The 15,193-nt window shown below is 54.5% G+C and overlaps 2 protein-coding genes and 4 non-coding genes across 6 annotated transcripts in view; 5 read left to right on the top strand and 1 right to left on the bottom strand.

The window, feature by feature from the left end:
- The window catches only part of LASP1 (LIM and SH3 protein 1), a 34,193-nt gene extending 24,872 nt beyond the window's left edge, over positions 1-9,321 (bottom strand). The window contains exons 1-2 of the mRNA XM_042787464.1: positions 8,977-9,321; positions 3,831-3,925 (exon numbers count right to left, since the gene is read on the bottom strand). Of these exons, the coding sequence (XP_042643398.1) occupies positions 3,831-3,925; positions 8,977-9,045 (164 nt within the window). The 5' untranslated portion in view covers positions 9,046-9,321. The remainder of the gene's footprint in view (positions 1-3,830; positions 3,926-8,976) is intronic.
- Positions 9,322-9,483: 162 nt separating this feature from the next.
- Positions 9,484-9,555, top strand: TRNAC-GCA. Its single transcript has one exon. It is a non-coding gene; the product is annotated as a tRNA-Cys (tRNA).
- Positions 9,556-12,120: 2,565 nt separating this feature from the next.
- TRNAC-GCA lies at positions 12,121-12,192 on the top strand. The gene has a single exon. It is a non-coding gene; the product is annotated as a tRNA-Cys (tRNA).
- A 270-nt stretch (positions 12,193-12,462) lies between these two features.
- On the top strand, positions 12,463-14,394 carry RPL23 (ribosomal protein L23). The gene is made up of 5 exons (XM_032985532.2): positions 12,463-12,593; positions 12,829-12,912; positions 13,181-13,309; positions 13,934-14,047; positions 14,267-14,394. The coding sequence occupies exons 1-5, from the start codon at positions 12,581-12,583 to the stop codon at positions 14,347-14,349; spliced, it is 423 nt and encodes a 140-aa protein (XP_032841423.1). The 5' UTR covers positions 12,463-12,580; the 3' UTR covers positions 14,350-14,394.
- LOC116959852 lies at positions 12,999-13,131 on the top strand. The gene has a single exon (XR_004406058.1). It is a non-coding gene; the product is annotated as a small nucleolar RNA SNORA21 (small nucleolar RNA).
- LOC116959853 lies at positions 13,452-13,584 on the top strand. Its single transcript, XR_004406059.2, has one exon. It is a non-coding gene; the product is annotated as a small nucleolar RNA SNORA21 (small nucleolar RNA).
- Positions 14,395-15,193: the final 799 nt, after the last annotated feature.

The raw sequence follows: 15,193 nt of genomic DNA, 5'->3' as shown, positions 1-15,193 counted from the left end.
GCCACCGCCCGCGCCGGGTGTGGTTTCTCCACAAGGAAAGTCAGCTCCTTGAAGGAAAGCTGAAGTCACGCAAGTACAGCAGATGGAGGGAGCGGGGACCCTGTCGACACACCTACGTAAGATATATTTGGCAGCCTTGCTTAGCCTTTAGCCCCTTTTTGGGGGGGGGGGGGCGGGGAAAAAAAAATAAAAATGCAGTTTAGCAAGGAGGATGTGGAGACGCAGCAGTAGCGTGATTTCCTCGTGCTCTGCACTGGCAGGGCAGCCCAAGCCAGGGCCACAGCAGAGGGTCTGGGTTGGTAGCACCATCTCCCCGTGCACGTTCAAACAAAGGATGCTGCATGTCAGGCCAGGCGGCCGCTCCTTGGTGGGGGAGGAGGGACTGCTGAGCAAGTAGGCCATTAACTTCCTGCCAGCTCGTCTGCAGCAGTAAGGAAATAAAAAAAAAAAAAAAAAAAATAGACAATCCAGCACTGTGGGGTGTGGAGGCAGCAGAGACAGCCCCTCTGATCAGCCATGCACCAGCAGCAGGGTATGCATGGGCTCAGCCAGGGCAGGGCTTTCCGAACAGAGATGCAGCCAACAGGGCAGTTGCTTGCTCGTCAGCACAAATTCAGGCTCAGTGAAAGTCTAGCCTCAGGTCTGGTCTAGATGTCCTCAAGGGAGAGGAGCAGAACAACCCTGCAGCCAAGACAGAGGCAGAAAAGGAGCCTCTTGCCCAGGATACTGCTCCACGCCCAGGCACACGTGAGCTCCTCTCTGCATTTCAAGCAGCAGCGCTGCCCAGTGATGTCTCTGAAGATGCTGACTGCCCAGCTTTGAACTCAGACAGGATTTCCAAGGCACAGATTTGTGCTGAGCCACCACCGAGGCAGAGCACGGAGCTGCCAGTCAGCGGGGCTGTCTGGAAGGAGGGGACCAGAGCGCTGCTGCTGCAGGTACCCCCTCCATTTGGGACTCACAGCTAAGGGGCACAGCCTCAACCCCCCCAGACTCAGCCTTGCCAGCTGCAGCACAGAACTCTGTTATCCCTTCAGCACAACAAAAAGAAATTAAAGCCTGTATATAATGCATATTTGGGAGCAGCTGGTCCCCTTGAACACACATGCAGCCTTGCCTGTCCTTTGCAGCCACACGCTCTCCCACACCCTTCATCTGCAGAAGCCTCAAACTTCACCTGGATATTGCCCTTCCTCCACTTCTACCTCTTAGTTCAAAGGGCTCACGTAAAAAGATGAGCCCAGCCTTGAACGCCACTTCCAGTGAACAACCAGTCACCCCAGCACCCAGCTGAAGTCAAAAGAGGAATGGTGAGGAGAGTGGACACCGTTAAATCTGCCACCAAGCAAGTTCCCAACACTGACGGGGAGGGCAGAGGGCAGAGTTAGCCAGCCACCTTCTTGAAAGGCTTCACACAGACTGATTGCTGGGGTAATGTCAGATAGAGAGGAAGCCCAGCCCTCTTCCTCCTGCTCTCTTGAAGAAAGAAACTCAGGAATTTGGCAGAAGGCCACCGCTCAAACAGAGGAGACCCTGTGCTAAGGCATGTTCAGAAAAGCAGCCTCCTCCCTGCCAGGATAAACGTTGCTTTTCCACCCCCTTCTCAGGGGATAGAAGATGTTGCCCCTCAACTCCAACATCAGCAAAAGCTGTCTGGAAAGGGTGGGCTCCTTCTGGGCTGTCCTCTGCCAGACAGAGTCACCTCGCCCGGACTTTTCTTCCTCCCCTGGATACTCCAGGGGCAGCAGCTGAGAAGGAGCCAAAGCCACATCTGGGCATTGCAACCGTACAGCCTCCACCCCGGCAAACGGGGGGCTGGCAGCTCCCAGAGGCAAAGCCTCATCTGCCAGCAGTTTTCAGCTGCTCTCACTTCCCTTTGCTTTAAGGCACGGCCAGCCTAAGCAGTAAGAACAAAGCATTAAATGCGGGTTTCTGTGCACAGTTTTGAACTTCCTGGGCTAGAAGCAAGACAGACAGCTGCCTCTTCTTCAGGAAGTCTGTTAAAGGGTTAAGACAGCAAGCCAGCATCAAAGGGAGCTGTGGAGCAGAGGGGGTTGAGAAACTGAGATGGGTCGAGGTTGCGCAGACTCCTTGGAATCTCAGGAATTTCCCCATTATTATCCCACTTCCCTTCCAGCAGCTTGGAGGGAGAGAGCACAAGAACAAGGACCCCCGGCCCATCCCTTGGCCAGGGGCAGAAGCACCAGGGATGGGCTCTCTGCAGAGCGGGTATCCGGGTGCCCTCAATCCGGAGAGGAAAGCTTAGGTAGAAGACACCAAGGAGAAGCTCAGGGGTCTTATCTCCTGCAGCTCTCTGCAAACCAAGGTCTCAAGCTCACAGATCCCAGGCTGGTTGAACCAAAACATTAGGCTGAGGGACCCGCACAGCCCAAGAGCAAGCATCCCTCTGATCAACAGTTCACCCTGCCTTAGACCACAGGCTTCCCCCTCACACTACTCCAGGGAAGTTCCCCATTTCTTCCCAGCTCTGATAGTCCTGTTGGCCCCCATACAGCTAGACAACCAAGAGCTATTTGCTACTTTTCACACAGCTGCCACCCTGCATTCCAGGTGAGATCCCAGGACACAACTATTACCAGCCAAGACTTGAAGGCTGTAAGTCTCCTCTCAGTTCAACAGAAGTTTTGGACTTTGGACAAGTCAGTCATCATCACCTGATATCAGCAATAACCAACCTACAAAAGAGCTGCAGAAGTGGGAGGTTTTTGCCAAGGCACCATATGGCTGATGGTCTTACTGCTTCTCCTTTCTATTTGTCTTAGGCATTAATAGGGTAATAACCATCTTACAAGGATGTTGTCCGGATTAATGTTTTTTAGAGTACTCTGTGAATGGACCACGCTATACAAGTGCTAAGTAGCAATGTTACCTAGATTTTTAAGAACTGTTAAGGTATAAGAAGCAGCTACAAAAATATTTTGCTCAGCTGCTTTATAGACATTAAGAAACATGTCAGGTATGTAGAGCTCAGTGCTCTGTGGGCTCAGTAGGCACTAGCACTCATCAGGCAACAGCAGAGCTCAAAGCTGTGCACAATTAAGGGTTCTGCTGGATAAGAAAAAAGTGGGGCTCAGTGAACATCCACCACTTGGAAGCGGCTTGAGATGCAGGAAAGCAAACTGAGGTGCCCTACAGGCAGCTGCTCTTGTTCTACCCTGCTCTGCCTCCACCTCCCCCACACTGTTTGTGAGAGAAGGATTTTGCATTCAAGCTGTTATTTACCTTCAGATGCATTTGCCTTCTCAACATCCAGGGCAAATGCCAGTAGATTGGGGTGAATGTACTTGGCCTTGAGCCCAGCAGAGCACAGGCTGCGGTGACACTCATGTCCCTTGCTGTTTCACAAACTCCATTCCAAACCCCCTGCACAAAAGGGCACTTCTCTCCCCAAACATCTACAGTGAATTGGGGTGGTATAAACACCTTCACTTCCCCTCCTTTAAGGGGATGCAGATTAAGATCAACTCCATGTAAATGCCCACCTGTATTTGAATTTTATTCACCTTTTGTCCACCCAAACTGGCACTGGAGAGCAAACAGCAGCTGGTATTTAAGCCTGGAAAACACCGTTTTAATACCAGCGTGTGTTGGCTCGTGTGACCCATTCAGCTAGGGCTTCACGTGCACTCCCAAGAAATGCTGCAGAGCAGCAGGGAAAGGATTTCTGCAGAGGTCAGGGCTCCCCCACACCCCTCATTTCAGGATGTGAGGACTAGTGCTTAAGAGGGAAGAAGGTCCAGCAAATCCTACAGCATCTCCCAGGCCCAACACTTTCTCAGTGGCAACAAAAGCAAGTAGCAGAGACTTACGCGTTGCAATACGGCTTCTTATCGTAGCCCTTGTAGTTTTTCATGTTTAGAGTCATCTTGCAGGTCTCGCAGTGGAAACATGCTTTATGCCAGAACTGGAAACAGAGACAAGAGAATCATTAGCACGGGTGACTTGCAAAACAGGGCCACGTCCCACTGGAATCACACAACTCCAACTCAGCAGCTCCTCCAGCCTAGAGATGTCAGTGATGGCATCCATGGCCCCTGCAAAACCTAGAGGACAGACAAGGTTCTCACAAAGTTTAAGACACAAGCAAATCCCTCCCGATGCATCTTGTATCTCAGGGCAGCAACACTTATGACTCGCATCACAGCAGCATCTTGCTCCCTTACCTCCAGACCAGGAATTCATGAGCTCAGCCAAAAATGGGTTAGGAAAAACCTACTCAGAGGCACAAACCCCTGTGAGCAGGGGGCTTGTCAGCAGAGTTAACAGCTGTTGTTTGCAGGCTTTGAAGTTGCTGCTTTAAGGCTTTTTTTGCTGATGGTGGCCAAGAGATAGCCAGAGGAGCTGGTCAGGTAAGGCTGCACACAGACACCAAACCAAGGAAGCAAAGACAGAAGAAACAGTTCTCTTGAGAAGCAGAGACAGACAGCTCACAGGTCCTCACCAGATGCCACCCTTCTGCCTGTGACTTGGGTGGTTCATCCCAAACCTCACAAACCCTACAGCTCCAGAGGATGCAGGGTCACCCCAAACATGCCTCATCTCCCCCTTGCCTCACGGTGGGGCTGTCAAGAGCTATGACTGCTCCTGCCAGGGCTACAGCCTGACACAGGGCAGGGCTGGGGGGGACAGCAACAGGGAAGAGGGGCTGCTAGCCTGACATTTTGGTGAAATTAGTTTTTGCGTCCTCTCGCCCACAGCTCTTGCACCAGAAGCCTCAAGCTGCCCCCCCCATCCCATCAGAGTTCTGTTCTCTGCACACAGCCACAGAGCAGCACAGCTCTCCTTTTAACCACCCAGGCACGCTCGGACTCAAGGCTAAAGATGCCCTCCCTGAAATTCAGATCATGACCTTACATTATGGCTTGCAAAACCCAATGAACTCGGGACTCAGCTGTTGATCTATCTGCCTTTAAAGATTTTTTTTAGGGCTACTCTTAAATTATTTCCACTTGGCATTTAACTGGCCCAAGGTGGCTTTCTAGGCTGGAAGGAGCCTGATAAGAACAGCTCAGAGTTGCCACCAAGCAATTCTGCAAGGCTGCTCAACCCCACGCAGACCAAGGCTGATGCCCTGCCAGTCACCAAGTGACTTTGTGCTTCCTCGGGCAGCCCCAGCCATGGTGTGACCTCCCAGGGACCGGACCAGGCACCACAGAAAGGAAAGTGCCCAGGCAGGAGCCACGCCAAGAGCAGTGCAACAGGGAAAACACAGCCAGAAGCAATGTCTTTACTCACTGGAGGTAAGGCAGGCCTGCCCTAAGGTTGCCCTCCCTCCTCAGCTGATTTCCCCCCCCCCCAGCTTCAGCAAGCCCCCCTGCACAGCACACAAACCACCCAGCACTCCCCTGCAAAAATGAGGGAAAGAACAAGCCGGAAAGCCACATTAGCAGCTCATAATACCAAGAAGATTACAGTCAACAAGCCTGCAGTGTGACACCCAGGACTTGGAGCCATGAACACATTTAATATGCAGCAAGCAAACCCAGGGAGAACAGCTGGTGGTTGTTGCTATGATTTCCACCCTTAAGCTTTTAAAAAGTCATTTCCACCACCGCAACTACTGGCTCAGTCTGTGTTCCTGCAAGGAGATGCAAGAGCCAAGCCTAAACCCTGGTGCCACCTACCCGCAGGTACCACACCCCGGTGCACAAACACAGCCGTGGCTCTACAAGACTATGACTCAGCCCAGAAGGACAATTTGCCTCGTTTCAGTTGCTCAGAGCAACATGTTTGTTCTTTCCCTCTAGTTATACAAGTTCCTCCAGAGCTCGCCGCTAACAGGGAGAAGGGGCTTCTTGCTGCACCCCGCGCTGCTCTGTACCAGCACCCGTGTTCACATCCAGCCTGCACAGGGTTATTTCCCTCCTCACAGCTTTCAGATTCTGTAAGGACAGGCAGATCAACAGCAGGGTCCAGATTCTTCAGACATCTTAGCAGTTACAGCCTTTCAGTTGAGCTATTGCCACATTAGAGGGAACTAACAGACCTCTCCCAAGCATGTCAGCCATTCACAGCGCTGTAAAAGAGGCACATAAATACCAGAGATGCCTCTATAAATATGTGGAGATGAACTGACAGCCAACATGACTTCAGAGCCTCTTCCTCCGAGGAATACCCGGGCTCCCAGGAGCCAAGGAATCTCTGGCCAGGCCAGCTGTCCCCCCGCCTGTGGCAGCCTCCACAATAAGGACAGCAGAAGCGATGCACTCAGGAGGCCTTTACCCCCAGCCAGAGAGCAATTAATGCATATTCTTGCCTCAGTTTGCATTAGGCATTGTTCAGCAGAGGTATTTCTGTCCTGCGGCTCTTACAAAGGACTCTGCAGCCTGAGCAGGCAGATGAGCCACCCAGAGAGCACTAGCCCTGTCTCAAAGTTTTGCTGCCACTAAACTTTGTCTTACCGTTGACAGTATTAATGCTGGATCCACGAATCTAAGCCAGCATTAAAAGAAGCGCTGCAACAGAACTGACACAGGGGAACAGCAATTATGTAGGCTTCCAGTAATGCTACTGCTCATCCTCCAGCAGAGCTGCAGAGAAAGAGGACAAGCTTCAAATAGATTTTTTTTTTTTTTTTTTTTAAGAGGAGCATTAGAGTTTGTGCTTTCCAATTCCAAGCCTGAAGTGCTCGGAACATCTGGAGGCGATCCCAGGTCCGACTGCAAAGCACAGCTCACCCCACGTCCCAGCCGGCCATACTCGACGAGAAGCACGCTGGCTGCAGTCCACGCAGGCTGCTCGTGGAGTGATGGAGCCTTTTAAACAACTGTGCCCCTCACAGCAGACTAGACCTGCAGACAGAGCTCACAGCCACGGCGCGTGTCCGTGTATCCATTTATAGCTCATGCTACGGCCCCACCAACATCCCTCCATCAAGCCAAGCCATTGCTCTGCACTGGGAGCGAGCGTCACTTGAGACCCAAGGCTTAGAGGACAACACAGACACTCCTGGGGCTGAAGGCAAATCCTTGGTTGGGTTTAATGCACTGTAACAGCTGGTTCTAACCTCTAGTCATTTTAGAAAAAAAAGTCATCTGATATCAGCTTTTCGTGGGTTCAGCAGTTGCAGCTGCAGCCACCAAACCCCGTGGCACCCGCTCCAGCGCCGGGCGGCTCAGGAGATGTCACTTCCCCAGCGGAAGCCAAGCACGTCGCACAGCACCTTATCTACAGATGGGACGGAGGGGGAAGGGAACAACACCCATTTCCCCAAGCCCGAGCAGGGTATTCACCTTTCGCAAGGTGACGATGTGAAAAGTCCAGAGGCAGAACCCGCAGGCGGAGTTTCACCCAAGCCGGAGCTGTCAGCAGGCGGTCTCACTTCTCTCGCCCCTGCGCTGCATTTGTAAAGCCTGACACAGCAGCAAGTTTCCCCTCATTTGCTGTAAATCTCACAAAGGAAACGGACTTTCCTGATTTCACGACCAGGAGAAAAAGCAAGCACGTCTGATTGTCAACACACCAGCACCGAAAGCTGAAACGAAGCTACAGGCACGCTTCTCCTCTCAGAAGCCACGATCGCTGCCCGGGGTTCAACTTCAGCACTGGCAGCACTTACACAAACACCACCGGAGCTGCCCTTTCGACTTTGCTCTGGGTAGAGCGAAAACAGGGCAAGAGCCACTACTAATAACACCGTCCTTATCCTGTGTTTCTATGGGAAGTGGGTGGGCTCTTCCACCCAGAAACCCCAGGAAAAATTAACCCGGGGGGGAGTTAGTGGGGGGCAGCTCTCTGGCTGGGGGTCTGCTGTATCCCAAGGCTAACCACGCAGTGATTTGTAGTAAGAGGGAGCTTGTAAGACCCCCTAGAAGTACAAGATGACGACTGCAGCCTCCTGCCTGCTCCCAAACAGCTGGAATACACGGCCACGGGATGCACATCAGCCATGCCCTCGTGGCAACATGCAACTGCCAGCTCAGAAGTAGCACAAAGCCCAGACACTGGCTGGGGAGAAAGAAGTAACAGGTCATTCCCCCCCCACCCCTTCCCTTCCAATTATCCACAACTGGGATGACCCCACAGCAACTCGAGGCCGGCCCAGGCTCCAGAAAACAGAACCACCTCCCTGCTCCAAAGGACCAGGTCAGTCCCTGGACTGAGAGCTCAGCTTCAAGCCATTCCCAGCTTAAGGAAGAAACATCATCTGTTAAAAATGCGAGCAACAGGGTCTGCTGAAGCTGAGGAATGCCGCTGCCGAGATCCGCGCATTCTTCAAGTTACTTTTTTTAGTCCCTAAACCGGTCGTCCCAAAAGCCTGGAAGAGGAAGGGGAGGAGAGCGGCTCGGCTCTCCAGGAGGGGTTGGTTATTTCAGAGGCAAATCCCACGGGAGTCGTGCGGTACTGGGGATGGACCTCGCCTCCAGCCCCAGCAAAGCCAGGGTTCACTGGGGCACTGGTTTGGATGGGAAACCACTCAAAAAGAGACGCCCAGAGCACTTGCGCACCACGTTAAGGCAGGCAGCACAAGCTATGAAGACTGAATGCTGGAACGCAGAAATATCAATTGGGATGGAAGATTGAAAAAGAAAAAAAAAAAAAAAAAAAAAAAGCCAAAAAACTCAGCTAATGCAAACCAGATGAGGTTCCCGGCTTCAGGGGAAGCGTTAACTGTTGCTTTGCACCGGCCCCCGCAGGCGCCCAGCAGCTGCTTTTTAATTATATATAAGGAAAAGAGCCCGGACGCTGCCGCGACCGCTCGGGCAAAGGGCTCCGGTCCCCGGGGAGGTGCCACCGCCGGTGCCCCGGGGCTGGAGGGGTGGGGGGGGTCCCGCAGCGGGGCACCCCCAGCACCCTGAGATCGGGATGGGCAGCGTGGAGACACCCCACGGCGCAGGGGAGGGGGAGACAAATACCTATCCCACGCCGCGGCAGCCCCACGGGAGACCTCACAGCTTCCTGATCCCCCCCCCACCCCACCCCACGGGGGAACCCCTCCACGGGCGCGGCGCTCACCTTGTCGAGGCAGTTCACCTTCTCCGTGGGGTAGACGATCTTGCTGCAGCGAGCACAGCTGGGGTTCATGGCTGCGAGACGCGGGGCGCGCACCCACCCGCCGCCGCCGCTTCTGGGTCTCCGCCCGCGCCGCCGCGACCCTAAATAGGCGGGGGGGGGGGGGAGGGAAAGGGGAGGGGCACCGGGGGCGCGCGGGGGCGGGGCGCCCACCCACGCGCGCGTGCACGCACCCGTACACCCTCCCCCACGCCGCCCCGCTGCGCGAAGCCGCGGCGTGGGCGGGAGGGCGGGCGCGCTCGCCCCCCCTTCCTTCCCCTTACCACTCCTTCCCCCGCCCCCGTTTTCATTACCCCCCCACCCCCGCCGTGGCACTTTGCACGCGTGCGCGTCCGCCCGTCCCGTCTCGTCCCCCCGACCCCGTTCCACGCGTGTTCGCGCGTGGAACGGGGCGGGGGGGGGCCGCGCACGCGTGGAGTAAGTGAGCGCCCGGCGGCTGCAGCGACAGGCGGGGGTATAGCTCAGTGGTAGAGCATTTGACTGCAGATCAAGAGGTCCCTGGTTCAAATCCGGGTGCCCCCTAAAAGTTCAGGTTTTGGCTTGTTTTTATTTTAATTTTTTTTTTCCCCACCCCTTTTTTCTACACCCACGCGTGATTCCTCTGTGGGGGTTTGTGTGGCCCGGCGGCCGTATCAGGATCTATCGTAAGAGTCACCAAGGACACAAGGAAACAAAAGTGATGGCTCAACGCTTAAAGAAGAAGCTGGCAACGGACTCCGGCGAGCAGCAGCCGATCTGCTAAAGCGCCTGAACAGGGAATGGTCAGCCTGCAGCACCAGTCACAAACTAACACAAGTAGACAATAGCCTGTAATTGCAGCGCAGGATGCACGCTCGGCGCGTGTGCGGAACATAACGTAAGATAAATTCGTATCACCGACGCTTAATAAACGAGCGCTTTCTGCACACCGTGTTGGCGTCTGGGATTGGCTCCGTCACCCACACGAGACCAGGCTGCGCACGGGCACGAGAATTCACCACTTCCTCCTTTTAGCGACGCAGGCGGAAAACGCCGTGACATCCTCACGCTGGTGGAGGGCGAGGAGAGCGGTGTCGGTGAGCACCGTCCCTTCGGGCAGCCGTTTGGTCGTCCGCGGAGTTACGGGAAATAACAACTCATGTTTGGTTTTTTTTTTTTTTAACGGGAAACGATCCACAGAGGAGGGCAGAGACCCGCGTGGGCAAGCGGCAACACCCTCACCTTGGGGTCTAGCGCTTGGCTTGTGGTTCCCCAAACCCAATTCCCAAGCAGGTTTCAATTTTTAGCGTAATTCTGTTGAAACACATCGACACCAATGGGAGCAGAAGCACCTTGACCTCTGCAAGGCCGGTGCCGGCCCCGTGGGGGAACGCACAGCCCTGGGTCGTGCAGGTTCTTCCTGCGTGGGCCCTTCCACAGTGACGTGCAGCGAGTCAGGTGGGCAGTGTCAACTCCAGTGGATTTGGGTTATTACATTACAAAAGCCTGGGTAAGAACATTAATTCAATTTCTATCAGGAGATAACGACACCTTAATTCCCCTTCCCCGGAGCCTGTTACAAAAGAACAAGCCTCGGCAATCGCTATTTGCAGGCAGGCTTTAATAAAGCACACCCACATCAAACGAGGCTGCGCTCAGCTCTCTTCCCCCTTATTCATTTCAGGATGCGGCTTAAAATTGGTTTCCTTCGTTTTAAAAGCAGCTTATCTGATCCTCTCTCAAAGGCGCCCACTCCTTCCCTTTCTGATCACCTCGCCCAACGCTTCCCAGCCCCCCGAACCAGCCTCCCACCCTTTCCTGGCCCATCGCAGCTTAAAATAAGATGTGCTTTTCTGCTTATCCAGCTCTTCGGGATGTTGTGGGTGGTTTTTCCTCTCTTGGCTCCGGAGACGCTGCTGGGTGAGGGAGGCTTTTCATCACCCAGACGTTTTGGGTGCACGGCCCTGGTTCAGCCTCTCCCCTGCGCAGGGGAGCTGCTGCTGCTTCCCTGGGCTTCGCCCCACCAAGGCCCAGCTCCAGCTTCAGGTTTTCTTTCTAATTTTTTTAATTTTTTTTTTTTTTTTCCTCTTTTCTGCACCACCAGCGGGTGTCTGAAGCATCGAGGGACTGGGTTGATGCTGCAGCCTGGCCTCCGGTGACTTCGCAGGGGTGACGGGCGTGAGCTGACGCCCCGGGACCCCGCTCGGAGGGATGTGCTGGGTCGCGCTGCATCGCAGCACATTTATGTTGCTACACCGGACGATGCTTCAATACTTGTACCCTCATTAGCTACAAGCCACATGTTTAGTGTCAGTGGCTGATTTTATCGCCATGAAATTACAGGATACTTCTTTGCTTTCTGAAGTTATTATCTTAAATATATATTTCCCATCATTTGCTTTCAAGCTCTCAAGACGCTTTCTTAGCTCCGTGCAGAGGGATCGTAGGACCAGGTAAATGAAAAATTACAAGCAGCATTGCTTGCGCTTTCCTCCTGAAATTAGATTTAGACAATCCCTGAGGAAATAAAAAAATCATTTATTGCCACTAGGCAAAAATCTCATTCACTTTGTCGTTAAATTACACTGGAATTTGCAGAATCACTAGGGCTGAGAAATTCACGCGAAGGGAAAACCCAGACAAGGGCAATTCCTTCTGATAACGCAGAAAAAAAATAATTTCTTGACTTGCTGTCAAGAGCCCGGCAAGGGATGCACGTGCTGCGGCCGCTCTCCTGCCAAAGCGGCTCCCACCAGCCGTGGGCATAAACCGGCCGCCTGCAAAGGTTTTTCGCTTGGAAAAGGACTAATTACTAATTACAAAAGCTTGGAAAAGGACTAATTACAGCTCTCGCTCCCGCTTTTCTGCCCACGCTCTCGGTCCCCAAGGCTCCTCGCCAGCCTGGGGTCCCCACCGGGGGTACCTGGTGCACCGAACCCTCCTGCTCGGCGGCTCCGGGCAAACGTCCCCCCCAGCCCCGGTGGTGTGAGCGGTACCGGGGGGGGGGGGGGCCAGGGGGTGTCGCGCCCGCCGGTGCCGGTTCACGGGGGGGGGGGGTGGGGGGGGTGGGGTGGGGTGTCCCCGGTGCGGCGCGCGGAAGGTGTCGCTGAGCGGTGACGGCGGCCGAGCGGGGGTATAGCTCAGTGGCAGAGCATTTGACTGCAGATCAAGAGGTCCCCGGTTCAAATCCGGGTGCCCCCTCATTTTTAATTCACATTTTTTTTTTTTTTTTCCCCGTCTCCTACTTTCGTCCCTTCCCCGAAACCGAAAAGCTAAAAAGCTGGATCTTCGCCCCAAATTATTTCCAGGCGGGGAGCAGCCCCTAAAACCCCTCCTCGCTGTGGCGGCGCCCCCCCCCCCCCCCCCCCAGCTCCGCGCCGAGCCCCGCTCGGGGAGCGCAGCCCTGTGGGGGGGACGGGGCGAGGGCGGCCGCCGGTACCGGGGGTGCCGCTCCCCGCCGCCTCCAGGGGGCGCCAGAGGAGGTGCCGCCGCCGGCGTCACGTGACGCGGGCGGCCCGGGAGGGGCGGGGCAACCCCCTCCCGTATCCCGGCGTGCCTTGCGCCGGCGCCTTTCTCTTCCGGCGCCAAGATGTCGAAGCGAGGTGAGGCCGGTGATGGGGTTGGGGGTGTCGGTGGCTTCATCCGGCTCCATCGGGGGGCCGGGGGCTCCATCGGGCTCCATCGGGGGGCCGGGGGCGTCCGGTTCGCTGCTGGGGCTGGGGAGCGGGGCCAGGCCGCAGCCGCTGTCGGTGATCCCCTCCCGGGGAGGCGCAGGCTGGGCTGGTTCCCCGCTGCCCGTTTCTGCTCCGGGGCCTTAATCCCCTTCTCGTCCTGCAGGACGCGGAGGTTCCTCCGGTGCGAAGTTCCGCATCTCCCTCGGGCTCCCGGTGGGAGCGGTGATCAACTGCGCCGATAACACAGGTGAGCGCTGCCAGCGGGCCTGGGACCCCCCCCCCCCCCACCTTTGCGAGGCAGCCGGCTGTTGAACGAGTTCGTAAAAACCCCTTCTCCTTCTGAAAAAGCTCTCGTTGGGTCTGTGCTTGTGGCTCAGTGAGATGTCGTGGAAGGAGACAGCAAAGATACCGCTCTTGGGTGAAGCGGCAGCGCGTGCTGTTCGCTTCAGTCGGTGGTTTGACAAGGGAAGCGGCTTCCCCGGCAGCCCGGTTAATGCTGACGCTTCTCTCTGCAGGCGCCAAGAATTTGTACATCATCTCCGTGAAGGGGATCAAGGGGCGCCTGAACAGGCTGCCGGCGGCCGGCGTGGGTGACATGGTGATGGCGACTGTCAAGAAGGGCAAACCGGAGCTGAGGAAGAAGGGTGAGCGCGGGGAGGAGCGGCGAGTCCCTGCTGAGAGGCTGCCCGCTCCCCTTCGAGGCGGGGAGAGGCAGGGGAGCGCGAGTTCTTGCTTAAACCGACATAGAGAGTGGGCTGAATCTTTGGAGTGTCACCTTTTCCCCCCCCCCTTCTGAAAAGCACACGTTGGGCCTGTGCGCAGTGGCTCAGCGAGTTGTCGTGGAAGGGCAGAGCAAAGGCATCGCTCTTGGGTGAATTGGCAGCCTGTGCTGTTTATTTCAATCGGTGGTGTGACATTCGGCCGTGGAAAAGGTTTTTCCTTGATCTGGGGGTGAACAGAGGAGTTTCTGCTGAATGTTGACTGTGAACTGATGGTATATTTAGGAATTAAGGTGGGAAGTGGAGAAAACACTGAAACTGTCCAAGTGTAGATGCAGCTCTTAAGTGTTACATGGTGAGTTTTAAGTGCCCTATTAACTGTAGTTTCTTGTAGCGAAGGACTGCAAATAGGAGATGAAAAAAAAAAAAAATCCACCCCAAACCTGTGCATCTAGATGCTGCAGCAGAACAGTTCCCCTGGGGTACCTGTTGCTGGACTGTGGCTTAACAGGATGTTTGCGCTACCGAGCTGCTCGTTTTTCTTTGCAGTCCACCCAGCAGTGGTCATTCGGCAGCGGAAATCATACAGGAGGAAAGATGGGGTGTTCCTCTATTTTGAAGACAACGCAGGAGTGATAGTAAATAACAAAGGTGAAATGAAAGGTACGGACAAGAACCCTGTTGTGCTGGGCAAAAGGGGAGCGTGGGGAGGGGTGGTGGGTCGGCATTGCTGGTTAGAGAGCTGAGTTCTAGGCAAAAGGACCCAGATTCTCCTCAGATGCAGGAGAGCGCAATCGGGCTGAGCTAGTGTTTGTGTAAGATGTTGCCCTGAACAGTCTCTGCACCTACTCAGGCCTCTAATTGTCTTTTTCTCTTTTCCAGGCTCTGCAATCACGGGCCCTGTGGCTAAGGAGTGTGCGGACCTGTGGCCCAGGATAGCCTCCAACGCGGGAAGCATTGCATAGATGTGCTCACCTTCGCAGAGATAAAATAAAAGTCCTTGTACCAAAGAAGTGGTGTCTTTCTTGCCAAAGCGCCCTCTTCCACTGAGCAGGACAATGTTAGAATGAGGGAGTTCGTTCTGGGAAACCTTTTTGTGGAACTCCTTGAGTGGATGTATACTTCAGCAGGAAAATGGGATTTGGTGTTTTAGTATCCCCTGATAAGTCTTTTTCGGGCAGGTTCCTATATTACTGGAAAATATCTGGAAGGGGGTTGCACTGGAGTGACTTAAATCTTAGCAGTACTGACTGAATCGATCCAATTTATGTATGCACGGACAGAAACTGGGAGGTGTCTTTAAAAACCCTTCTACAAGAAGCCTTTGTACAAGGGGTCTCAAAAATTGTAGGTCTGGAATTTTTTTTCCAGAATGGGCAATTTAACTTCTTAGAGTTACTGATCTGATTCTGCGCGTGGGGAAAAATACTGCCTGAAGCTGGTATGTACCATCAGCTGCAGGGTTCACTGTGGACAGTGGGCTCTGAAGAACGTTTCTTGGGCCTTGCTGAAGACTTGCAAGGACACATGAAGCCCACTGCTGCTAACTGAGGTGGTGGCTGGAGAGCATGCCTCTAACCCTCCCATCAGTGGTGAAACAGGCCCTGAGGTCACAGAGCGCTAATTGCGAGGAGAAGGGGTGACTGGACTTCGAAGATGAGAGTTGGAAGGTACGTCTATGCAAAAATCCCTTGTGCTGTGTTAAATTCCTCGTGATTTTCCTGATGTTCTGGCTGAAGCAGAGAGAGGAATGTGTTCGGTTGGGAACTGCAGGGCAGCTTGTCTGCCCCTCCTGGGCAAGGGCTGCCT

This window comes from Tyto alba, unplaced genomic scaffold (assembly GCF_018691265.1).
Source record: "Tyto alba isolate M040663 unplaced genomic scaffold, T.alba_DEE_v4.0 Super-Scaffold_12, whole genome shotgun sequence".
NCBI classification, from domain to species: domain Eukaryota; kingdom Metazoa; phylum Chordata; class Aves; order Strigiformes; family Tytonidae; genus Tyto; species Tyto alba.
This window is presented reverse-complemented; position numbering and strand designations above follow the sequence as displayed.